The 26,537-nt window shown below is 38.7% G+C and overlaps 2 protein-coding genes across 6 annotated transcripts in view; one reads left to right on the top strand and one right to left on the bottom strand.

Moving 5' to 3' along the window:
* Positions 1 to 5,856, bottom strand: part of PHKB (phosphorylase kinase regulatory subunit beta) — a 318,702-nt gene extending 312,846 nt beyond the window's left edge. Inside the window, exons 1-2 of one of the 5 annotated variants that reach the window (XM_064580837.1) lie at positions 5,725 to 5,856; positions 3,431 to 3,445 (exon numbers count right to left, since the gene is read on the bottom strand). In XM_064580837.1, the coding sequence (XP_064436907.1) occupies positions 3,431 to 3,445; positions 5,725 to 5,779 (70 nt within the window). In that variant the 5' untranslated portion in view covers positions 5,780 to 5,856. Of the gene's footprint in view, positions 1 to 3,430; positions 3,544 to 5,362; positions 5,382 to 5,724 lie in introns of those variants that run through there. The other 4 variants (XM_064580838.1, XM_064580839.1, XM_064580840.1 and 1 more) reach the window with 4 other exon arrangements.
* Positions 5,857 to 5,910: 54 nt separating this feature from the next.
* The window catches only part of ITFG1 (integrin alpha FG-GAP repeat containing 1), a 340,218-nt gene continuing 319,591 nt past the window's right edge, over positions 5,911 to 26,537 (top strand). The window contains exons 1-5 of the mRNA XM_064581526.1: positions 5,911 to 6,330; positions 8,118 to 8,190; positions 12,938 to 13,083; positions 14,279 to 14,336; positions 15,576 to 15,650. Of these exons, the coding sequence (XP_064437596.1) occupies positions 6,123 to 6,330; positions 8,118 to 8,190; positions 12,938 to 13,083; positions 14,279 to 14,336; positions 15,576 to 15,650 (560 nt within the window). The 5' untranslated portion in view covers positions 5,911 to 6,122. The remainder of the gene's footprint in view (positions 6,331 to 8,117; positions 8,191 to 12,937; positions 13,084 to 14,278; positions 14,337 to 15,575; positions 15,651 to 26,537) is intronic.

Consider the following 26,537-nt stretch of genomic DNA (forward strand, 5'->3'; position numbering starts at 1 on the left):
CTGTGAAATTGTATTTAAAAATACCTACTTCACAGGGGCGCCTGGGTGGCTCAGTCAGTTAAGCATCAGATTCTTGATTTCGGCTCAGGTCATGATCTCAGGGTTGTGAGATCAAGCCTGGCATCCGGCTCCGCACTGGGCATGGAGGCTGCTTAAGATTCTCTCTCCCCCACTCCCTCTGTCCCTCCCTCCACCTCTCTCTAAAGAAGAGGGAAAAAAAAAAAAAACCTGAGGGGGCACCTGGGTGGCTCAGTCATTAAGCGGCTGCCTTGGGCTCAGGTCATGATCCCAGAGTCCTGGGATCAAGTCCCACATCAGGCTCCTTGCTCAGCGGGAAGCCTGCTTCTTCCTCTCCCACTCCCCCTGCTTGTGTTCCTGCTCTTTCTGTCTCTGTCTCTGTCAAATAAATAAATAAAATCTTTAAAAAAAAAAAAAAAACCTGAGGAAATAATTTTAACACTAACCAAAATTTTCTAATTTATAAAAGTTATTTCCATTATGCAAGAAGATGATAATCACTTAAGAAACTTTTTAGGTATGGTACTGGCACAAAAACAGACACATAGATCAATGGAACAGAATAGAGAGCCCAGAAAGGGACCCTCAACTCTATGGGCAACTCATCTTTGACAAAGCAGGAAAGAATGTCCAATGAAACAAAGACAGTCTCTTCAACAAATGGTGTTGGGAAAATTGGATAGCCACATGCAGAAGAATGAAACTGGACCATTTCCTTACACCACACACAAAAATAGACTCCAAATGGTTGAAAGACCTCAATGTGAGACAGGAGTCCATCAAAATCCTAAAGGAGAACACAGGCAGCAACCTCTTCGACCTCTGCCGCAGCAACTTCTTCCTAGAAACATCGCCAAAGGCAAGGGAAGCAAGGGCAAAAATGAACTATTGGGACTTCATCAAGATAAAAACCTTTTGCAAAGCAAAGGAAACGGTCAACAAAACCAAAAGACAACTGACAGAATGGGAGAAGATATTTGCAAATGACATATCAGATAAAGGGCTAGTATTCAAAATCTATAAAGAACTTATCAAACTCAACACCCGAAGAACAAAGAATCCAATCAAGAAATGGGCAAAAGACATGAACAGACATTTCTGCAAAGAAGACATCCAAATGGCCAACAGACACATGAAAAAGTGCTCAATATCGCTCGGCATCAGGGAAATCCAAATCAAAACCTCAATGAGATACCACCTCACACCAGTCAGAATGGCTCAAATTAACAAGTCAGGAAACGACAGATGTTGGCGGGGATGCGGAGAAAGGGGAACCCTCCTACACTGTTGGTGGGAATGCAAGCTGGTGCAGCCACTCTGGAAAACTGTATGGAGGTTCCTCAAAAAGTTGAAAATAGAGCTACCCTATGATCCAGCAATTGCACTACTGGGTATTTACCCCAAAGATACACATGTAGGGATCCGAAGGGGTACATGCACCCCGATGTTTATAGCAGCAATGTCCACAATAGCCAAACTGTGGAAAGAGCCAAGATGTCCATCGACAGATGAATGGATAAAGAAGAGGTGGTATATATATATACAATGGAATATTATGCAGCCATCAAAAGGAATGAGATCTTGCCATTTGCAACGACGTGGATGGAACTGGAGGGTATTATGCTGAGCGAAATAAGTCAAACAGAAAGACATGTATCCTATGACCTCACTGATATGAGGAATTCTTAATCTCAGGAAACAAACTGAGGGTTGCTGGAGTGGGGGGTGGGGTGGGAGGGATGGGGTGACTGGTGATAGACACTGGGGAGGGTATATGCTCTCGTAAGTGCTGTGAATTGTGCAAGACTGTTGAATCTCAGATCTGTACCTCTGAAACAAATAATGCAATATATGTTAAGGAAAAAAAAAAAGAAGAAGATAGCAGGAGGGGAAGAATGAAGGGAGGGAATCAGAGGGGTAGACGAACCATGAGAGACAATGGACTCTGAAAAACAAACTGAGGGTTCTAGAGGGGAGGGGGGTGGGAGGATGGGTTAGCCTGGTGATGGGTATTGAGGAGGGCACGTTCGGCATGGAGCACTGGGTGTTATGCACAAACAATGAATCATGGAACACTACATCTAAAACTAATGATGTAATGTATGGGGATTAACATAACAATAAAAAAATTTTAAAAATATATATATATTCATCAAGTCATCGAGAGCAAATACTAGCCGTGTGAATTGTGAATGGCCCCATCAGTTAATATATTTTGCAAAGAAAAAAAAAAAAGAGAAAAGAAGCTTTTTAGGAGCTCCACAACTGGGGACGCTTGCAGTTCTCGGCACCAGGCCCAGCTTCCTTCAAAATGTCTACTGTTCACAAAATTCTCTGCAAGCTCAGCTTGGGCGGTGATCACTCCACGCCCCCAAGTGCATATGGGTCAGTCAAAGCATACACCAATTTTGATGCTGAGCGTGATGCTCTGAACATTGAAACGCCATCAAGACCAAAGGTGTGGATGAAGTCACCATTGTCAACATTTTGACCAACTGCAGCAATGAACAGAGACAGGATATTGCCTTCGCCTACCAGAGAAGGACCAAAAAGGAACTTGCATCAGCACTCAAGTCAGCCTTGTCCGGCCACTTGGAGACCATGATTAATCATGAAGGGCAAGGGGACTCGTGATAAAGTCCTGATTAGAATCATGGTCTCTCGCAGTGAACTGGACATGTTGAAAATTAGGTCTGAATTCAAGAGAAAGTACGGTAAGTCCCTGTACTACTACATCCAGCAAGACACGAAGGGTGACTACCAGAAAGCGCTGCTGTACCTGTGTGGTGGGGATGATTGAGGCCCACGACGGATGAACACCCAGGAGTGGTGCTCCTTTGTTTCCAGCTAACAGTTCTAGAAAATAGCTTGTGACTAACAGTCTCCCTGTGCCTGTCCCCGTGAGGATAGCATTAGCATCACCCCCTCCCCATCCTTATGTCAGTTGCCTAAGCATTGCCTGCCTCTCATGTCTAGTCTCTCCTTTTAGCCAAAGAAATGAACATTCCAAGGAGTTGGAAGTGAAATCTATGATGTGAAACAATTTGCCTCTTGTGTACTGTGTCATAAACAGATGAATAAACTGAATTTTTAATTAAAAAAAAAAAAAGCTTTTTAGGCACCTATTTTACAATTGAGGCTCCCAGGCACTGAGGCTCCCAGGCCCTGGTCACATAGAGCTGGTGTAAAGACAGGGTCTCCTCTCCACACTTCTAATGCCCTATACAACACCACTATAGGCCACATTCAACATACAGTACAAACTTGAGCCTAACAACAACAGAAATGATGCCAGGCTTGGGCCCACCAAAGAGGAAATAAAACCAAAATGATATCATATGGTTGACATCAACATTCAGAAACAAAGGTACTTAAAATTATCAAGTGACCCTTTCGGGGTCTACACACTTACCAGACCTTAAGAAAGCTGGAGGAGAAGAGACGATGGCATCAGGTGAGCTGGCCATTTCAAATTGTTGACTCTAATCATAAGCATCGCAGGCTAAACTACAGCAATTTTCAAAACTGTTTAGTGAAGGTTAGAAGCAATCAGCGTTAAATTAATTGAAAGCAGTGTCAGCAGTTATTAACATAATGCAGTGTGCAACAAAGGCAATAATTGAGGTTCATTATAATTTTATTTTCTTTTTAATGACTTGAAAATTTGATTTTCTTTGCTTTGATAAATTATATTTGCTTATGTGGATGAGGCAGGAAATATATAATATCCACTTATTAAACATTACATAAGTGTAGCATCCTCTATCCAGCAGTGAAGTGCTTATGCTACTATGTAACAATGCTCAGAACTTTGCAGTGCCATCTATCTCAGAGTCAGGTTAGCCCAAGTTTCAAACTAAGCTCAGTTTATATATTCTTTTAAAAGTAACAAACAGAATCAGGTTGATTGTTTTTAAAGACATAGGAAGTAAATGATTTATTCAATAAACTTTATAGTCAACACCTTACAGAGTTAGAACCTGAAACCTCAACTAATTTGGAGGAATGACTTCAAATGGTATCTCTTTTACAACCATGATATAAACATACACTAACATCGAACATTTATACTATGCACTTAACTACTTTGCACATGAAACTGGACTTAAGTGACTGCATTCAACAAAAGTTAAATAAAATCTGACTTTTTTTTCCTCAAGAAAGAGAAGGTAGGTTTTCAGAGCTTACTGTTATGACATGCAATTCAGAGAAAATAAAGCCTGGAGAAGAAAATAAACCCTATATGCTTAAGAGAAAAGAGAAATGCTGTAAAATAGATGTTGAAGGCAGAGCTCAGTTCCCTGTAAGAAAACTCAGGTTACTCTCTTTGACCAGATATTATCAATCCAATTAACCCTTTTTATAGCCCAGGTAGACACATTGTTAACGGTCAATCAATATTTCAATATGACACAAAAATTTTAAGAAGCGTGAAACAGAAATATATGTGACTATTCCAAGTAAGTACACTGACTTTGAAATGTACTAGGGACTACTTGTTAAAAAATTCTCTCAGACTTTCATGGTAGTTCTGCAATAACCTAAATAAATGGTGCAGAACTTTTTAAATAAGGTTTAAAAACAATGAAATTGGCAACAAAGATTGAATGAATTTCTCGTGTATGATTCATGAAATTAGATACTTTTCTTTAAATTAAAAAAAAAAGGCAAACTACACAACAGACAACTAAGAACTTCATAAATTGGAAAAAACCCAAACATAATGGGGTATATTAGCTGAGAAAAAAAAAAAAAACTCTCAATATCAGTGCAAATGCAGAACTGGTTTTCTGAGGACTATGCCTTTCCTTATTTAACATTAGCATCTCTCAACAATATAGTAATGACAATCCTTTAAAAGGAAAGATTCTTAATTGAACACTTGTCATTCCACCCATCTTTTCCGTTTATAGGCACACTTTGAGCTCAAGATTATATCCAGCCAGCCAGAAATAAGGGAAGTTTCAATCCTATCTAGAGGAGTGATCAGCCACAAGTGCTAACTTCAAAGTCGTGACTTTGCAATTTGAACAAGTCAGTTCAGGACACTTCCAACTGTTGTAACTGCCTGCGCAGCAGCGTCTTCTGACCTCAGCAGCTTTGGATTTGGGAGGCACAACCGGGAACTATGAGTCCTGGGGCCACTTGCCCAGGGAAAGGGCCTGCTTCCTTCTGAGCCCTAAGCATGCTCAACGTGACCCCCTTCACAGCCTAAGGCCCTGTCCCCCCCAACCGATTTGTGCCACATAAATAACTCGCAGAACTTGTGAAGAACGTAGAAGGGAGATACGAAATAAGGCAACACTTTTCTGCTGCCAGTTTTCTAGAACCAGATCATACTCACATCTAAGAATGAAGCTATCTGATTTTTGAGGGAGGACGCACTCTCCCAGGAACCTGGCTGCCGCCTGATTTCTAAAGAGTAAGACTCCAGGCTTAGTAGATACCACCACCTACTTTCCGAGGGGGAACACAGACGAAACAGCGTTGGGGAAAAACACATGTAGTAAAGTTCGGGCCACCACCACTTGGCGCGGGTGGGGGTAGACATGAGGAGGAAGGCCAGGGACCGCAGTCTGCTTTCTAAGGGGACACACGCGGGCACAGGTTCAACTCCAGGACCCCCAACAGCCTCCCGCCCAAGACGCTTGAAGGGGAGCACCACCCGGGTGCGGGGGAAGAAGGTGGCGTTCCAGCCAGCCAAACCTGAGCGCTTGATCCGGGCTCTTCGCTCCAACACCTTCCAGTTCACTTCAGCCATGAGCCCCGCCGCCCCCACAACCGCGCCCGGGCCGCCGCCTTGGCCACCGCCCCCGGGGCCGCCTGTCAGCTCCGCCCGGCCGGCCCCGCCCCCCCCCCCCCCCCCCCGCGCGACACTGTCGAGAGGCGCTCCGGCCGGAAGTGAGCGCAAGGGAGATTTTCAACCTAGCTTCGCGGCCTCCCAAACGTCAGAGGTGTAGCTCTAGGGGAGAGTGAGAGGGGAACCGGTGGCGGCTCGTACGAGTGTCGGGGCTGTGCGGTTTCTCTCTCGGCCGGCGGCACGGTGCTTTCCGGCTGCCGTCAAGCGCGGCACTGGGCCGGCGGGCGGGGACCGAGGGGCTGCCATGGCGGCGGCGGGCCGGCTGCCGAGCTTCTGGGCGCTGCTGGCGCCGCTGCTTGGGGGGCTCGCGCTGCTGGGAGTCGGGCCGGTCCCGGCGCGGGCGCTGCACAACGTCACGGCCGAGCTCTTTGGGGCCGAGGCCTGGGGCACCCTGGCGGCCTTCGGAGACCTCAACTCCGACAAGCAGACGGACCTCTTCGTGCTGCGGGAAAGTCAGTGCTTGTCCGGCCCTCCCTCTGTCCGCTGTCCCTGTGCCCCTCCCGGTGTTCCCACACCCCCTAGCCCGGATGGCCGGTCCTCCTGCATTTCCCAGCCCTTCTTTCCCAACCCTGTCTCTCCTTTTATTTCCAGCATCCTTTGCAGCTTGCCTGTTTTCTCCATCTTTTCCAGCCCCGGGTGCTGGCCCGGCCACCCCACAGTTTGATCTACCCACAAGAGCCCTAGAAACACCCCAGGGTTTTTTGTTGTTCCTGAGATGCCTGCGGCCTTCACCCCAGTACCCTCTCTTCCCTGTAGAATCACCTGCTTTCCCAAGTCCTTCCTGATTCCCAGGAGTCTTTGTAGCTTGCCTCTGCCTTCCCTCCCAAAGCCCCTTCATTCCTTTCTGCTTTACTTCCTTCAATCTTCCTTCCCCTTTAATGAATTGGAAAACATGTAACTTGACGGTTTCTTCTCCTACCTCCTCATTTGCCTTATTCGCCAGCCCCTCCCTTTTTCAGGGTCCCAGCTTTCTTTGAAGCTACTGTGCCCCCACTCCAGTGCCCTAAACACTTCACAGCTCACACAAGCATTTTGCGGGGACCATTGATAAACCCAGTGTCTCCTTGGGAAAAGATTGTCAAACTGCAGATTTTTCTCCCTCCTGAGCTATCTAGTCTTACGTGCACCTGACCTTTTCCTCAGTTTGGTCACCACCCTAATCTTCCAAATCTCTGCTTTCCTTGTCAACTTGAGGTTTTAGGAGTTCTTTGCTTTAACCATCACTGAAGAAACTTTATTGTAAATCTTGATGTTGACATTGGGTATTAAATTTTTGTATGACTATTAGGAAAAATAGTGAATATACCAAAGTTTAAAAATTATTTACTTTTTTAAAAAATAAATAAATTTGAGTAGGGTCTTAGCCTTTTGAAGTACACACAAAACTGGGTAGATCAAGGCCACCAAGGACAGAGGTGAAGCAGGTTTATACAGAGCTTAACTAACAGGATCTTGGTCCAGGTTTCTTGTGGCTCTTACCAGTGTACCAGAGCCTCTTGTGGATTCTGGATAGTTTTCCTATTTTTGTATGACTACGTATTTATTGCAAGAAGGGTACATACTGCCAAACCTGTACCTACTCCATCCAAACTAGATACAGAGACTCTCCTCTTAACTTTAAAGATGGCTTGGGTTTAATTAAACAGTTTCAAAAGTCTGTTCCAGTGAGTTCTCATGAATGCATCCACTGAGTTCCGGTGCATCACTTGGGTGATAGTTCCATAGAAGCCACAAGAGGAGGGCCTTGGAGGACTCAACTTTTTCTTAAATATGTAATCATGTCCTTGTTACTAGTCAGATACCTACAGTAGGAGTTCCTGTTTCCTGGTGCAATGCATCTGTGTGATAAACTAAACAGCTTTATAAGAGGTCATGTTGGTAGGTCTGGGGAGACAGGCTTGACATATACTATAGTTAAAAGGCATGTTCTTTATATGGTTCTTTTAAGTCACCAGATCTGATTCCTGGCAAAAGCCATTGGCCTCGGTTTGTTTTGACAACTGTGTTTTCCCTGTTCATCCTTCCTGTTTCTGTGCCACTTTTTTTAACACTGAATTTGTGATATTCTGTTAGGTATTCCCATTCCATCAGACAAGTAGGACTCACCTTGAAAGGGCAGAGGAACTGGAGTAAAATAAGGTTTTTTGTTAATAACAGAACCCAGAAAGCTTTTTGTAACCACTAATTGGAGGTATTACCTGGAAATATTTCTCTAATAACGTATATTCACTTCTTTTAGGAAATGATTTAATCGTCTTTTTGGCAGACCAGAACGCACCCTATTTTAAACCCAAAGTAAAAGTGTCCTTGAAGTAAGTACAAATGTATCCGTTCCTGTAAAAACAATCATTATTGTAATGATTGATATGCAATAGCTAGTTGGATTGTCTTTGAAATCAATTTTACTCAATTGTGTTGACAGAAAACCACTGGTTATGAGGTGTGAGTAGCAAGTAATTTGTTAGGAAAAATAGTGAATATACCAAAGTTTAAAAATTATTTACTTTTTTAAAAAATAAATAAATTTGAGTAAATCAGGTCTGTTCCTGCATAAACACCCTTCATTCTCTTGCAATCTAATACCCCTTCTTGAATGTGTTGGAGATTATCCCTCATCCTGAGTGTGCACATGGGAGCAGCTCATTCACAGGCTTATCAGGTCAACTATGTGTTGAGAGCGGGAGGGGGAAATTTGCACTGGGAAAAGGTCAGTGACCTCTGTTCTAATTTCTTTTTGTCTGACTAGTAGGTGGTGGGTTTTTTAAGGTTTATTTTGAAGAAATTTAAATCAAGCTGAATTTTGTAAATGTTCAAATAATAGTTCTTATTTTTATTTTATGTGACTGGCATTGCCTGAAACTCAGTGATCATCATCAATAGTGAGCCAGCACAGTTTTGAAACATCAAGAAGCAAGGATTGATTGATGACTGGTTCAAGGAAGAAAACATGAGTTAGTGCAGACTAAAGTGGAAACTTGTAGAAAGTTACAGGATTTCAGTGACCTTCAGTATAATTTAGGTGAGGGTTTTCAAGTTTGGGGACACAATGTTAGCAAGAGATGGCAGTACGCATGTTGTGAAGAGGAGGTGGAAAGATTTACCTAACAGAAGTGGACGGTATACTTTGGAGAGGTACGGACCAAGAAGATGAGATCAGGGCAGACTAGGAACCTTTATAAATATCACAAAGAGTTTGAACTCAATCCCATGAAAAGTGGGGAATCATTATAGGTTCTTGTTTAAAGGAGCAATGAAGAAAATGGTATTTTAAGTTGATTTAATTGTTAACCATGTACAGGATGAATTGGTTTGTAGAAAGATAAGAGATTACTAAGGAAACAGTTTAAAAAAATATGTAAGTCCCTTTGTGGGCTAATGACTGCTCGGACTGTACAATATTTAAACTCAGACATATGTTTAAAAAAAAATGGCCTTGAGTTAGAACATTGAGAGGAAAGTTTTAAATGGACAAACAGGAACTATCCCTCTTGAGAAATTTTCCTAGTACTGGCTGTCAGCATGCTTGGAGTGGGCAGGGAACAGAAGTTGATAAATATTATATACAGGAAATGACCTCCTTAGAAGTGATTTTTCTTGGAAAGAAATGTTTGAACTACAAAGGACTAGGGTTCCACCAAGTTTAAAAAAAAAAATCCCAATTCGTTTAATTTTCTTTGATGAATGCAGTGTTGTTTTATATACTATTGAAATTTAGAAACTTGTTTTTATTTTGTTTAGAATATTTTTCAAAGAAAAAACAACTCTCCTTCACTCTTTTCTTCCCCTATTCCCCTGTTCTTCTCTCAGATGGAACCACTTATAAAACCTTCAGGTATTTTTTCTGAGGTTTATTTCCATATTTTAAAATAAGCATTTACACTGTAATTTCTTGAGTAATTATCTTCTTCTCTTGGATTTTTGTTAGCATAGATGAGGGTTTGCCATCTTTAAATTAGCCCCATCATCTCAATATCATTATATCATATTTTTAGCTAAATCAGTAAACATCATTTACATTTTGACCATGTAGATTGTATGCACTTCAGAACTGACCAGTACACAGTGATTTCATTTCTGTAGAGTTTTTCCTCCTGGAGTAAAGATTGATTTTTAAAAAATCAATTGCATAGTTTTCTATGTACCTATCCTTAATTTCTTGGTAGATGTTCCATCATATTGGCCGAATACCTATTGTTCATTTTTGTTTTCCCCTTTGAGTCATCTACACTTCTACCCAATCTGGATTCATTCTTTAAGCCTCCTGCAAGGTTAGTATTTGGGGATTTTCCCTTTGTCATTCTTTGTTGGATCCCCCTTTCTTGGATCCTGTGCCATTTTATTCTTAGCGTCTTCATTAACTTCACTGGAGTGCATCCTTCAGGAAATTCCTAAGAAAGAGTGTATGCGTTCTCCTTCCATGTCCCCAGTTTTTTTTTTATTTTTAATACTTTGGTTGGCCTATAGTCTTCTAGCTTTGTGGGGTGCTATTTTAAAATCCAGTGCTTTTTTTTTCCCCCAGTCCTTCTAATGTGACTTATTTTATTTTTCCTTTTGGAAGCTTTTAGGGTCTCTTCTTTATCCCTTTTGCACTGATATTTCATGATGATGTGTCTTGATATAGATTATTTTTCATTTATTACACTGGGTATTAAGTGGGCCCCTTCAAACTGGAGGCTTCTATCCTTGGGGGCTTTTTGAAATGTTCTTATTTCTTTAGTAATTTTTTTATTCTATTTCAGGAATTCTTATCAGTTTGGTTTTGCACCACCTTTATTCTTTTATTTTATTTGTGTTTTTGTCATTTCATTTTGTTTTCCTTTCCAGGAGGTTTTCTCATTTTTATTTGAAGCCTGCTATTGAATTTTTGGTTAGTGGTAATATTTTTTATCTCCAAGAAGTTTTCTTTGTTCTCTTATTATTCTTTCCTCTTAACATGCTGTTCCTTTTTTGTTTTATAGACATACTTCCTTCTCTTATGTCTTCAAGTGTAGATTTGAGGTTTTGTTATTCCCCTTACTATCTCTCTTTTCTTCAGATTCCTTATTGCTATTTGTTTTGGCTCTCTTTAATATTCAGTTTTCTTCAAAAAGCAGGTGTATCATATTTAATAGTATGGCAATAAAGAGCTGATTGGAAACTCTTTGCATGGTAGGACTTGTCTCCTGTCTCTTGCCCTGTGGCAAGACTGACATCCAAGGAATAGGGTAGAGCTGGGGGCAAGGGTCAAATTGTTCTTTCTGTAGACTTACCATTAACTCCCTGTTTTTAGCTTAAGTCCCAAACCTTACCCTCTGCTGTAACTTAAATCTGTAATGCCTGGTTAATAAACTGCTTGGTTCTTGTCTTGCTGAGAAAGAGAGACAATGGACCATCACTCACAATACAGACTTTCAGATAAACCTGTTTTCAGCCTTCTGTATCACCCTTATCTTTCACAATTTCTGATGACTGCAAATTCTGAGCCTCTCAGGTATTCTTCTGGGCAAAAGCTTTCCTTCTTAAGCCTTTTTCTTCAAACATTTTAGCTTATAATTTCCTTGTCCTCATAAGTCAGTTAGCATTCCCTGCATTCCCTATCTCCCTTTATGATCTCTTTGTTTTTGAGGGTTATATTTTTTTTACTTCATTCTGTATCATTTTAGTGGGTTCTTTGAAAGAAGAAAAGATAAACACATATGTCAATCTCGTATCTTTAAACCTTCTATTTCCTATTTTTACAGCCATAAAGAAGCTGGGCATTTGTGGCTATATAACCTAATCAGGTTATAGACAGGTATTACTGCCAAATAAGTTCAATATGTGTTCCTGGGTATGCATCTGTAGGCACATGCACATGAAGAGACCTCCACAGTTAGATACAGTTTGCTACATAGTAGCATGGGTGGTTGCGATATCATTTTTAAAGACCAGGTATTTTCATGGAAAAGTTAAAGTATTGTTGGGATTACTTGAGGAAACTAGTATTACCAAAACGATTTTATCATAATGAAGATCAGTTTTAGAGGCTGACAGAATTTGAATTTCAGCTATTCCACTTAGCTATTAGCTAATTAGCTAGTTAGTTGTTGGCTTTCAGCTTTAGCTTTTTAATTGCTTCAAACCTCCATTTCCTGGTCAGTTCAATGGGAATGATAATTCAGGTGATGAAAATTAAATTATCAGCTAATAGCTATTAAGCATTGATGAAATGTATAGGACAGAATAGGTAGATGCATTATGATGAAACTATTGTTTTTCTTCAGTCCGCTTAACCTTGCTTAACTTTTCAGTATTTTTCTCATTTTCACCTTAAATAAAACCTGTTATATATATTTTTAGATTCTTGATGCCATTTACAAAATAGTTATCTCTAGTCTATTGGAAAACTTGCTGTCTTGCTATTTGCTCTAAGTGGAATTAAATAAAGATTGAACTTAAGGCCTATTTTTTGGTTGGGTCATTCAAACATTAAGACAAGACATGTTTTAAGTTTTCAAAGTTAATATAAATAATTTCAGAATTATTTCATTATTAAAATATAAAATTAAGTATGTGTGTTTTGATAGCATATTGCCAAGTTGGATAAAAAGAACTTATTTACCATTGTGAATCTTGAATATTTTTCAGAAATAAAATGATTACTTAATCTTCACATCTGCATTAAACCCAAAATTAAGTATTTTACAAATTTAACCTTTTAACTGATAAAATGGCAGTGATACCCCTTGTTGCCTTAACAATTGATTATGAGCCTCCATTTCTTATAAACCAGCCAATGCATTGGTGTCCTTGACAAAAGAACTAAGTAAAAGGACTATATTGGCTAGTGTAAGAATATAAAACTGTTCTTTCTTTTGAAATATTTCAGATTTTTGTCTCTACAATCATCCTGAATTATTTTGTAGATCAAAGAGGCCTAAATACATGAAGGATGATAAGAAATTAAAGAAGAGAATGAAATGAGAATCAGTTCTATGATTTTAAATTTTGCATTGAAAATATCTGTGTGTAGTACAAACATAGAGATGTCCTTTTCTATTATAGCTTGACTAGATACCTTAAAATGTGTGTTTCTTTTAGGAATCACAGTGCATTGATAACAAGTGTAGTCCCAGGGGATTATGATGGAGATTCACAAATGGATGTCCTTCTTACATATCTTCCCAAAAATCATGCCAGCAGTGAATTGGGAGCTGTTATCTTCTGGGGACAAAATCAAACATTAGGTGAATTTGTTTTTTAAGAGTTTTTAATATTTATCATTGGATATTAAAGGAAGACTATGCCTGTTATTCCTAGGTAAATATAACAAAATTATTGTTCTGAAATCAGTTCAGTAATGAATTTCTTAAGACTCAGTAATGGCCTGTAAAAACATTTTTAAAAGTCATATTTCTGATTTTTCTTTTTCAACCCAGGGCTAGTCTGAGGTCAGTTCCAGAGAACAGATTCCACTCTTGCTAGCTTTAGGAAGAGAGAGATTTATTAAAGGGTTTTATGGCCTACATAATTACTGGGAGAGCTGGAGAACAGACTCTAGGTTGAACTTTCAGGAACAATCCTCAAAGCCATCAAGCATGGCTTTTTACCGTCAGAACACTGCCAGTTGCACCACAGCTGCTAGAATGACACTGTCTGCCGTGACCCTCAGCAGCCAGGGGGATGCCCTGCACCCTGCCTCTTGAGGCTTTAGTGACCAGACACTGAAGTAGAACTCCTGCCTCCCAGAACTCAGAGTGTATCTGGTTGGCAAGGCTTACATTTTATTCAGAATCTCAGATGCAGGGATAGGTGAGAAATGCTATTGTGGGTTTCTAGTCTCCCCACTATAGGAAAACACAAAAGGGTTGGAGTGGAGGCTGAGAGTCAGTCTACCATATCCACCCGAAAACCTTCAAGACTTACCTGAAAAGCCAATTAATTATACCCAAACAGATAACTGTTCATGGACCAGATTTCAAGGCAGGGTAGAAGGGCTGCAGTTGTGTTTTCTGTAACATTTGAGAACATAAGCAGTAGTCTCAGTACTTCAAATTCATTCAGTCAGTAAATATCTAAAGAAATAGTACCATGTGAAAAGCATTTCATGTATGTAAGCATGGACATTTTAGAGTCAAGTACTTTTGTGCATGTTGTCAACTGCTCTAGTGCTAAATTGTATTTACAGAAGACTCACCTAAGAGATTTTTAGATTGAAGCCTCTAAAGAAAGTTATTGTAATGGTGCTCTTAACTATAGAATGAACCCCAGTATTTTGTCCTTACAAACTTGATGTCCATTAAGTTATAGTGTCTTGTTAATAGTAGTAGTTGGAATTAATTATAGATGAATCTTGAAAAGAATAAAGGTATTTTACCCCAAGTGTAGATATCGAAAATAATATAAAGTGCCTGCTGATTTATATATTTTCTCTCTATACAGATCCTAACAATATGACTATACTCAATAGGACTTTTCAAGATGAACCACTAATTTTGGAGTAAGTATGTGCTTGCTTCCCTTTGAATGATTTTAAACTAACAAACATAAAATTTCTCATATAAGAGACTACTTTGCAAAGTAGCATTGACACTAAATTCATTCTCCCTTTGAAACTGATAGAGGCTTATACTCTTGACTATATGACATTTACTTGCCATGATGGAGGAAAGAGAAAAATGAAATTCAATATTTTGGAAAGAGGAAGAAATTTGTGTTCTTGTTTCAGTAGCTTTCAATGTGTCCATTATGGATCTATGTTGATTGTAGCCATGTCATTACTCAAAATAATTAAGGTAACTGTTTTAGGGTAATACTGTTAGTGCTTGATTGACAGAATGCTATGGGCTCTTCTCCAGAGATTTAGAAAAATGTCTGTATTAAGGAGAAACTTACCTTTTTTTAAAGCTCTTCTTTAGTGTTATCATTTATTTCTCAAAATACACTCATGTACTAGGATAAGTGTCATCCAAATTCCTGTCAGGACATTTGGTAATGATACAGAGATCATTGGGGGAGCTAAAGCTATGTACAGCCACTTTCTTATTTCCACTGCTGCCTTTCGTACAGTTATTAAAATAATAGTCCTGTATCAATACGCCAGTGGCCCTTAGAAGTCTCAACTATAAATTCATGGATTAATCTTCTTAAAGGCCCTCAGCTTGATTGCTTTCATAGTTGTGTATTTTTTCATTGTTGTTGCAATATATAATGGCCAGTATGAATTTTTACACCAGCTGGGGATTACTTTTGTGGGTTATTTCTCCTAAACCCACCTAACTACATCGGTTGGGTCTCAAATAAGTGCTGTCTTCTTACCACTCAGGAATAGATGAGGTTATGCAGAAACTAAAGATGACCCTAACATTTCACAACAAAAGTTCATCTCTTGCTTACGCTGCCTGTCTAGTGTGGGTCAGTGATAGGCTCAGCTCTGTGCCATCACTCAGTCAGGTGTCAGAGGCCCCATTATCTGTGGAGCTGGACCACCTGAAACCCATGTTCCTCTCCTTGCCACTGCCAAGCTTAAAGCAGGCTGGAGGGTCCAGTAATAAATAATAAACCCTTTTGCCTGGAAGTAACACATGTCTAACACTCTGCTAACATTTTATTGACTACAGCAGAAACTGGTGAGCATTGTGATGTTGACCACACCTCCCAAAGGTTATTTTCCTTTTAAAGCTAGAACATGAGAATTTTACAAAATAGCTGCTTAATGTTTTTAATGTTTTCTTTTCAGCTTCAATGGTGATTTAATTCCTGATGTATTTGGTATTACAAATGAATCCAGCCAGTCACAGATACTATTGGGAGGGTGAGTAAATATGATTATAACCATGTCATTAATTGTACTTATTGCTGCTACAGGATCTGTGTGTCTATGTGAACTGATTGCTTTAACCATTAGGAGAAAACTCAGCTCATTGGAAATCCTTGCTCTTAAAGATTTTTAAAAGGGCATTTGGTTGACATATAAGCTTTCTCAAACAGTTTAGGATTTGATCTGCAACTGCTCTCTAGGTAGAGCCAGCTTAATCCATTTATCCCTGTGGAAATTAGAGATATAAACTTTGCAGATCCCCATTTGAATATTGGTTCTTTAGATGTTTTTAGGAAAAATTTAATTTAAATAGGATAGCCGCAGTCTTAATTGAATTCTCCACCTTAGTCATGGTAGCTCTGAGACTCTTACTGATAAGCCTGTTCCTTCTCCCTTTTGTTTGTTCAATGAGCAATCAATAATTGCCTGAGAATGTAAACACTCCTTCTCTGGGCTCTGGAAACTTTTCTGTGTGTACTTTATCCTTGACCAATATGTGTCCTAGGATTCTCTTACTACCCATGCATGCCACTCTTTTGAAAAACTATATCGCTCGGCATCAGGGAAATCCAAATCAAAACCTCAATGAGATACCACCTCACACCAGTCAGAATGGCTCAAATTAACAAGTCAGGAAATGACAGATGTTGGTGGGAACGCAAGCTGGTGCAGCCACTCTGGAAAACAGTATGGTGGTTCCTCAAAAAGTTGAAAACAGAGCTACTATACGATCCAGCAATTGCACTACTGGGTATTTACCCCAAAGATACACATGTAGGGATCCGAAGGGGTACGTGCACCCTGATGTTTATAGCAGCAATGTCCACAATAGCCAAACTGTGGAAAGAGCCAAGATGTCCATCGACAGATGAATGGATAAAGAAGAAGTGGTATATATATACAATGGAATATTATGCAGCCATCAAAAGGAATGAAATCTTGCCATTTGCAACGATGTGTTTGGAACTGGAGGGGTTATGCTGAGCGAAATAAGTCATTCAGAGAAAGACATGTATCCTATGACCTCACTGATATGAGGAATTCTTAATCTCAGGAAACAAACTGAGGGTTGCTGGAGTGGTGGGGGGTGGGAGGGATGGGATGACTCGGTGATAGACATTGGGGAGGGTATGTGCTATGGTGAGCGCTGTGAATTGTGTAAGACTGATGAATCACAAACCTGTACCTCTGAAACAATATGTTATATGTTAAAAAAAAAAAAAAAGATAGCAGGAAGGGAAAAATGAAGGGGGGAAAATTGGAGGGGGAGATGAACCATGAGAGACAATGGACTCTGAGAAACAAACTGAGGGTTCTAGAGGGGAGGGGGTGGAGGGATGGGTTAGCCTGGTGATGGGTATTAAAGAGGGCACGTACTGAATGGAGCACTGGGTGTTATATGCAAACAATCATGGAACATACATCAAAAACTAATGATGTAATGTATGGTGATTAACATAACATAATAAAAAAAAAACTATTTGGAATCTTGCAATTCAAAGATAAAATTCCTCTAGACTTAAATAGAACTGGCCTCCTAACATTTAAAGCAAGATACTTTTCATGAGATGCCTTCAGCTTGGTTAATTTTTTATTTGTCTGATAGGGCAGGAATTTAGTTCAGGAGTACAGAACGTGGGGCACCTGGATGGCTCAATCGGTTAAGTGTCTGACTCCTGATTTCAGCTCAGGTCATCATCTCATGAGTAGTAGGATGGAGACCTGCATCAGGCTCCACTGCAAGTCCTGCTTGTTTGCCTTGGGCTGGGACTATTCAGGAAACTCTTTTCATTTCCTCTCTTTAATGGCATACATGTGGGAGGCGACTGGCTGACTCATTTGGAAGAGCATGCAACTCTTGATCTTGGGGTCATGAGTTCCAGCCCCCAGGTTAGGTGTAGAGAAAACTTGGGGCACCTGGTGGCTCAGTTGGTTGAGCATCTGACTTGTGGTTTTGGCTCAAGTCATGATCTCAGGGTCATGGGGTCTGGCTGCATGCTCAGCAGGGAGTCTGCGTGAGATTCTCTCTCTGCCTCTCCCTCTGCCCTTCTGCCCGCCACGCTCATCTGTGCATGCACTCTCTCAAATAAATATATAAATCTTTAAAAAAATAAAAAATAGGGGCGCCTGGGTGGCTCAGTTGGTTAAGCGACTGCCTTCGGCTCAGGTCATGATCCTGGAGTCCCGGGATCGAGTCCCACATCGGGCTCCCTGCTCGGCAGGGAGCCTGCATCTGCCTCTGACCCTCCCCCCTTTCATGTGCTCTCTCTCTCTCATTCTCTCTGTCTCAAATAAATAAAAAAATAAATAAATAAAATAAAATAAATTAAAAAAATAAATAAAAAATAAATAAAAACTTAGAAATAAATAAATAGATAAATAAAGGCATACATTGTGATTGAGAACGTGATGGTGACTCCTGGCCTGCTTTATTTCACAGTAACCTCCATTTTAGTCAAAGAAATACTTCAAATACCTTTAATATGTAATTTGACCTTTAGAAATTAAAACTTTTGAAACAGCTATTGTTAATTCAGAAAGTAAAATTTCTAATATCTTTATGGGTTTTCTACTTAATCTATATGAAAACTATTTAGAATATCATGTGATAGTGTCATAGCTTATTTACTTGTTCTGAATTCTGCATTAGATTTTTTTCTCTGATGCTTACTGAAAAATGATAGCTTTAAAAACTTACTATGCCTAGAGACATATTCACTTTTATTTTTTAGACGTTATACTCTGGTATATTTCGGTATACGTGAGTAATATTCTGGTATTTTATTCTCATTTAAACTTTCATTTACAGATTAAACAATAATAGCTAGCTGTATTATAAATAACAAGTTTGCCTACAAGATTTATTCTGATGCTAGTTTAAAGAATGAAATTACATAAATTGGCAGAAAAGAATTCCTGTCGTTAGCATGGTTGGGATAACTGTAACCTAGCAATATCATGATTCCAGACAAAAGAAAGCTGAATATGGGAGCAAGCATTAATGTGTTACTAAAATAAGAAAAATGTATTTAGGCCATATCACTTTTACAAGTTACAGACATATGTACTGGTACATAAGTAAAAAAGTCATCAGCATTGACATTTTGGACTATTGTGACCTTGACTGGCAGCCCAATCTTTTTTTTTTTTTTTTAAAGATTTTATTTATTTATTCATGAGAGACAGAGAGAGAGAGAGAGAGGCAGAGGGAGAAGCAGGCTCCCAAGGAGCAGAGAGCCCGATGCGGGACTCGATCCCAGGACCCTGGGATCATGACCTGAGCCGAAGGCAGACGCTTAACCATCTGAGCCACCCAGGCACCCGACTGGCAGCCCAATCTTATCAAGAAACCTAACCTACCGGGGCGCCTGGGTGGCTCAGTCGTTAAGCATCTGCCTTCTGCTCAGGTCATGATCTCAGGGTCCTGGGATCGAGCCCCACATCGGGCTCCCTGCTCCACAGGAAGCCTGCTTCTCCCTCTCCCACTCCCCCTGCTTGTGTTCCCTCTCTCGCTGTGTCTCTCTCTGTCAAATAAATAAATAAAATATTTTAAAAAAAAAGAAACCTAACCTACCTTTTGCAACTTAAATGTTGTGCTTTATGGGTATGGCAGACCCAAGATTATCTTAAATTTAATTAAATTTTGCCAGAACCTTAATTTTATGGGAAATTTACAATGATCTTTAAATAGAGTACTAAATGCTCCCATAAGATTGCGTTGAAAAGCCCACAGCTGTAACCCGGTCCAATGCAGGCATGGAAATAGGAGATTGCCCACAAGTAAAACTAGCATGACTGATTTGGCTGGAGTAAATGTACACATTGTCAGTCTAAGGAGGCAATGATAATAAGCAGAAGGATCCTTTTTAATTGGTACAGTGGGGGCTATCTAACAAGGACAGGAAGGGTACTAAATCTACTTAGGTGCCAGAGATAATTGAACTATGTTAAATGGTCAAAGGTGAGGCTTCAGTTTGTGTCTCAACCTCACTTTATAATGACTTGAAATAATGTAATCATGTGCCACGTTACTTAGAAATAACACCTAGCCATTAAATGGCAGAGCAGCTTTCGCAGTGATGTGAGGTTATAATTAATGAGTATTTTCTATAAAAGAGAATTTGAAACTGATGTTGCGTAAGCATTCAGAATATTTAGTATTGATGTGAAAACATTTGTACCTGTAATTTTAATCAAAGCCAAATATAATATTGGTCTGTTCAAATTTCTGTGACTCATCTACTGAGTTCAAACATATTTCTGGTTTAGGCCCAAGTTGTATACTTGGGAATATTAATGTAGGTATGTGACAGATAACTACTTTGACATATACTCCATTTACTTCACAAGTGATTGCATAAAAATTTTGAATGGATATTAATGGCACTGAAAGCAGCCATTTTTAACTGTTAGTTATATGGATGGATATTTTTCTCTGCTGCCAGAAAAAAACTGTATCTTCTATTTATTTATTATTTATCTATTTATCTATTTATTTTGATTTCTGCTATTGACTATAGCTATAATTACAGTGGAACAGAAAATTATATTATTTCAAAATGTAGAACCAAAAGTTTTTTTGTTTTTTTTCTTTTTTTTATTATTATGTTCAATTAGCCAGCATATAGTACATCATTAGTTTTTGATGTAGCGTTCAACAATTCATTAGTTGCGTATAATACCCAGTGTTCATCACCACATGTGCCCTTCTTAATACCCATCACCCGGTTACCCCCCACACACCCCTTCCTTCTGTAACCCTCAGTTTGGTTCCCAGAGTCCAGAGTCTCTCAGGGTTTGTCTCCCTCTCTGATTTCTTCCTATTCAGTTTTCCCTCCCTTCCCCTGTGGTCCTCTGCGCTATTCCTTACGTTCCACATACGAGTGAAATCATATCATAATTGTCTTTCTCTGCTTGACTTATTTCACTTAGTGTCTTCTATTTAAATATAGTTAGCTACTCAATCCAAGAGGCATAAATCCCTATTTTTCCATGTAATCTTCTCTTTTCTCACTTTATACCAATGACTAATATATTTAATCACCTTTCATTTTTACTGCTGATTTTGTTGGTTTGCTGATGCATTACAGAAAATATTGCAAATATTTGTCTTAATGAAATAATGATATGATATTGTGTCACTTAAATCTATTATTTAGAAAAGATATGAAAATTATAAATTTATAACACAAAAGGAACCAAATAATCATCAAGGCAGCTTTTAACTGTGTAATCAACATTAGTATTCATAATCTTAGTATTCATAATCTTAACAAAAAAGGTGGCTTGAGATGATTCATATTTTCTGATATGAAAATACTAGAATTCCCCTAGTAGCCTTCTCCCCTTTCCCCTTGTACACCATTTGTATTTGGAACATTGTTCTTTAAAGGAATGTATTAGAACTTGAGAAATTAGTTTTTTATTAATATTTCCATAGAAACAGTATAACTGTTTTCTCACTTTTCTATATTCCTAAAGAAATTTTCCTGTTGGAGATAAATTATTTTATTTTCCCATTGTTTCTCATCTAAACCTTTTTCTTTTCAAAATTAAGCCACAGAAATAGTGAAAAGCTTTAGCAGATGACAAAATTGAATATGATGTAATTATTTCAAATGGCATGTCACTTAAGGATCTCTAATTTTATTTCCTGGAGTTCCACCGGGAAATTTTGAGGGGTCAGATGACCCACAATTCCCTGGTTATTGATTATACTGCTTTGTTGTAGGTATTGGTTAGCAGTATTGTATGTAAGTGAATTATTGTTTGTAAGTGAATGATTTAAGATGTTATTCTTAAAATTTAGTCACTTTGCCTTTAGTTAAATCTTACAATTTTTAGATATGTATTCTGTGTAATAATCATTTGGAAAAGTATCACCTTTTTTGAGAAACACAAAGTTTTATAGTTTCTGTGCAAAGAAATTTGATAGTAACATTTCATCATGAATATTGATAATATTTTAAAATGTCTTGGATTCAACCTATTAGCATATGTCAAGTTTTTGTTTCCTTCTTTGAGGGCAAACTATTTTTTTTATTTCATTACTATTTGCATATATATAGAAAAAAGTCATTTTAAAAGAAGCATAGAATACACTGAACTGTACACTTAAAAATAATGGAGATGGGGGCGCCTGGGTGGCTCAGTGGGTTAAGCGTCTGCCTTCAGCTCAGGTCATGATGCCAGGGTCCTGGGATCTAGTCCCGCATCAGGCTCCCTGCTCAGTCAGCTTCTCCCTCTGCCCGCCCCCCCACCCTGGCTAGTGCAAGCTCTCTCTCTGTCTCTCACAAAAATAAATAAATAAAATCTTAAAAAAAAAAATGATGGAGATGGTAAATTTGATGTTATCTATAATTTGCTACATTAAAAAAATTGGAAAAAGAAAAGCATAGAGAAGCTGTGTATACAGCAGACTTTGAGCAAGATTAGTATATATTATTTCAGTTTAGGGTAAAATAACTCAAAATAGTTTATAATTTATAATTTCTGAAAATACATGTTAAATCTCTTTCATTAGATTTCTTTTACATTTTTTTAAAAATGTATTTGCTATTGAAAATGTCCTACAAGTACTTGATATTTACCAGTCTGGAGGCCTAGGCTCTAAGCTCCGGTTCCTGAATTCCACAATGGTCCTGAGTCAGACAGTTCAGCTGTGAGGGCCTTTGCTTCTCCTCAGACTGCCTACCCTTCTGTTGTACCTGCCCGGTCTAGGAACTAGATCACGTCTCCTAGGTGTAATAGTACAATAAACACCCAATGGAGGTAGGAATACTGGGACAAAGTAAGGATATGGCTGAAAGAAATCTCCACATTTTCTCCTATGAACTTAAGATGTTATTTCTGTGAGGTTAAGATTTATCTGGTCCATCTCACACCTTTGAGTTCTCATAGAGGCCCAAAGTGAGTGAATGATCCATCAAGTTACCAGGGTAACTTTGTTCTCCAGTGACGCTTTTTTAATTCTCCCCTAGATCCTGCTCCTCACTGTGTCCCTCCAGAAGAGGCATACCATAGGGTTGCACAGCTGATCTGTCTTCTGTGAGGCTTGGGGTTGGATGGGGAGGGAAGAGAAGAAAGAAAACCTTAAACAAGACTGTTTGGTTTTTTAAATATTTACTGAGTGACTCTGGGGGCTTGGCACATTACATCACTTGTCTCATATTTTTTCTCACAGCAGATAGCTTATGTGGCTAAAGAGGCTCTCTGTAGGAGGTTGCTTAAAGAGGCTAATTCAGAGGTGAAGTGACTACTACAAGTTCAGAATTTATAAATAAATGGTAGATCTGGGATTTGAATCCTGGTCTTCCCAATTCTAAAGCCTATATTCTTTTTTTTAAAAATATTTTATTTATTTATTTGACAGCACAAGCAGGGGGAGCAACAGGGAGAGGGAGAAGCAGGCTCCCCACTGAGCAAAGAGCCTGACGTGGGGCTTGATCCCAGGGCCCTGGGATTATGACCTGAGCCAAAGGCAGATGCTCAACCGACTGAGCCACCCAGGCACCCCAAAAGAAATTTCTCTTAATACTTGAATATATAGGGGCAATCCCAGGGTCCTGGGATCAAGCCCCACATTGGGCTCCCTGCTCAGCGGGGAGCTTGCTTCTTCCTCTCCTCCCTGCTTGTGCTCTCTCTCACTATCTCTGTCTCTATCTCTGTCTCTCTCTCTCCCTCTCTCAAATAAATAAATACCTGAATATGTAAACAAAACCAACTTAAATACCAATTTTAATTTATATATTAATTTGTAGACATACATTTCTTTGGAGACATATGATAGCGTGACCACTACAACCAGTAAACAAATTTCAGGTATAAAAACATTGTATATTATGATAAAGTTCTGTTAAGAGAAATGGAATATAAGTACAAGGTCGGTGAATAAGGGAAAGATGTATAATTAAAGAAGACCTCATTCATGCGTATCTTTCTTTAAGTCTACTATAGTTAACATACAGTGTTTTATTAGTTTCAGGTGTACAATATAATCATTTGACAATTCTATACCTTACTCAGTGCTCATCAAGATAAGTGTAATCCCCTTCACCTATTTTACCCATCCCCCATCCACCTCCCCTCTGGTAACCATCAGTTCTCCATACTTAAGAGTCTGGTTTTTTTGGCTTATCCCTTTTTCTTTCCTTTATTCTTTGATTTCTTTCTTAAATTCCACATATGAATAAAATCATGGTATGTGTCTTTCTCTAATTGACTTATTTTGCTTAACATTATACTCTCTAGATTCATCCATGTTGATGCAATAGACAAGATTACATTCTTTTCTAAGGCTTTTCTAAGGCTGAATAATATCCAGTGTGTGTGTATACACACATGTATATATGTATTTACCATATCTTCTTTCTCCATTCATTTATCCATGGACACTTGGGCTGCTTCCATAATTTGGCTATTGTAAATAATTCTGCAATAAATATAGGGGTGCCTATATCTTTTCAAATTAGTGTTTTCATATTCTTTGGGTAAATACCCATTAATGCAATTATGGGTAGTTATAATTTAATTTTTGAGGAACCTCCATACTGTTTTCCACAGTGGCTGCATCTGTTGCATTCTCACCAAGAGTATACATTCTCGCCAACACTTGTTTCTTGTGTTGTTTTTGCCATTTTGACAGGTGTGAGCTAATAGCTCATTGTATTTTTGATTTGCATTTCCCTGATCATGAGTGATGTTGAACATCTTTTCATGTGTCTGTTGACCATCTGGATGTCTTTGGAGAAATGACTATTCATGTCTTCTGCCCATTTTTATTTTTATTTTTATTTTTTTTATTCTTCAAGAAAAAGTTTAATGCTAGCATCTCTATTCTTTTTTTTTTTTTTTTAATTTGTCTTCTGCCCATTTTTAACCGGATTATTTTTTCTTTTTTGGCATTGAGTTGTATAAGTTGTTGATATACTTTTAGTTACTAACCCTTTATCAGATATGACATTTGCAGATATCTTCTCCCATTTAGTAGGTTGTCTTTTAGTTTTGTTGATTGTTTCCTTTGCTTTGCAATAACTTTTTATTTTGATGTAGTTCCAAGAATTTATTTTTACTTTTGTTTTCCTTGCCTCAGGAGACATATCTTGAGAAATATTCCTGTAGCCAATGTCAGAGAAAATACTGCCTGTGCTCTATTCTAGGATTTTTATGGTTTCAGGTCTCACATTTAGGTCCTTAATCCATTTGAGGTTATTTTTGTGTGTGATGTAAGTGGCACAGTTTCATTTTTTTGCATGTAGCCATCTAGTTTTCCCAAAACCATTTGTTGAAGAGACTATCTTTTTCCATTGGATATTATTTCCTGCTTTGTCGAGGATTAATTGATCATTTAATCATGGGTTTCTTTCTCGGCTTTCTGTTCTGTTCTGTTGATCTGTGTGTCTCTTTTTGTGCCAGTATCATACTGTTTTGATTACTGCAACTTTCTGGTATAACTTGAAATCTGGAATTGTGATGCTTCCAGCTTTGTTTTTCTTTTTCAAGATTGCTTTGGCTATTTGTGATCTTTTTTGGTTCCATACAATTTTAAGATTGTTCTAATTCTGTGAAAAATGCTGTTGGCATTTTGGTAGGGATTGCATTAAATGTGTAGATTGCTTTGGGTATTATAGACATTATAACAATATTGGTCCTTCCCATCCATGAACATGGACTATCTTCCCATTTGTTTGTGTTAATTTTATAGTCTTTCACCTAGTTTTATAGTCTTTCACCTCATTGGTTGAGTTTATTCCTAGGTATTTTATTATTTTTGGATTGTTTTCCTAATTTCTCTTTCTGCTACTTCATTATTAGTGGATAGAAATGCAACAGATTTCTGAACATTGATTTTGTATCCTGCAACCTTACTGAATTGATTTGTCAGTTTTAGTAGTTTTTGCGGGAGTCTAGGGTTTTCTATATATAGTATCATGTCATCTGCAAGTAGTGAGAGTTTTACCTCTTTCCTACCAATTTGGGTGCCTTTTATTCCTATATGCGGTCTGATTGCTGTGGCTAAGGCATCTAGTACTATGTTGAATAAAAGTGGTGAGAGTAGACATCCTTGTCTTGCTCCTGGCCACAGGGGGAATGCTGTCGGGTTGTTGTTGTTGTTGTTGTTGTTTTTTACCATTGAGTATGATGTTAGCTGTGGGTTTTCATATATGGCCTTTATTATGTTAAGCTATGTTCCCTCGAAACCTCCTTTGTTGAGGGATTTTATCATGAATGAATGTTGTAACTTGTCAAATGCTTTTTCTTCATCTGTTGAAATGATCATGTGGCTTTTATCCTTTCTCTTCTTTTTTTGTTTTAAGATTTTATTTATTTATTTATTTATTTATTTATTTGAGAGAGAGACAGAGAGCATAAGTGGGGGCGGGGGGGTGGAGCAAAGGGAGAAGGAGAGGACAGACTCCCTGCTGAGTGCAGAGCCAACTCAGGGCTCAATCCCAGGACCCTGGGATCATGACCTGAGCTGAAGTCAGATGCTTAATTGACTGAGCCACCCAGGCACCCCTGTCCTTACTTTTATTAATGCTATTTATCGCCTTGCAAATATTGAAACACTCTTGCATCCAGGAAATCACAGTTGATCATGGTGAATGATTTTTTTTGATATGTTCTTTGATTCAGTTTGCTAATATTTTGTTGAGGAATTTTGCATGTATATTCATTAGAGATATTGGCCTATAGTTCTTTTTTTTAAATTTTTATTTAAATTCCAGTTAGCTTACATACAGTGTAATATTAGTTTTAAGTATGCAATATAGTGATTCAACACTTAACATATATCACCCAGTGCTCATCACAACTGCACTCCTTATTCCCCATCACCTATTTAACCCATCGCCTCACCCACCTACCTTCTGGTAATCATCA

The sequence above is a fragment of the Mirounga angustirostris genome, unplaced genomic scaffold, assembly GCF_029215605.1.
Source record: "Mirounga angustirostris isolate CCGP_5_RB_7025 unplaced genomic scaffold, mMirAng1.0.hap1 SCAF_16, whole genome shotgun sequence".
Classification (NCBI taxonomy): domain Eukaryota; kingdom Metazoa; phylum Chordata; class Mammalia; order Carnivora; family Phocidae; genus Mirounga; species Mirounga angustirostris.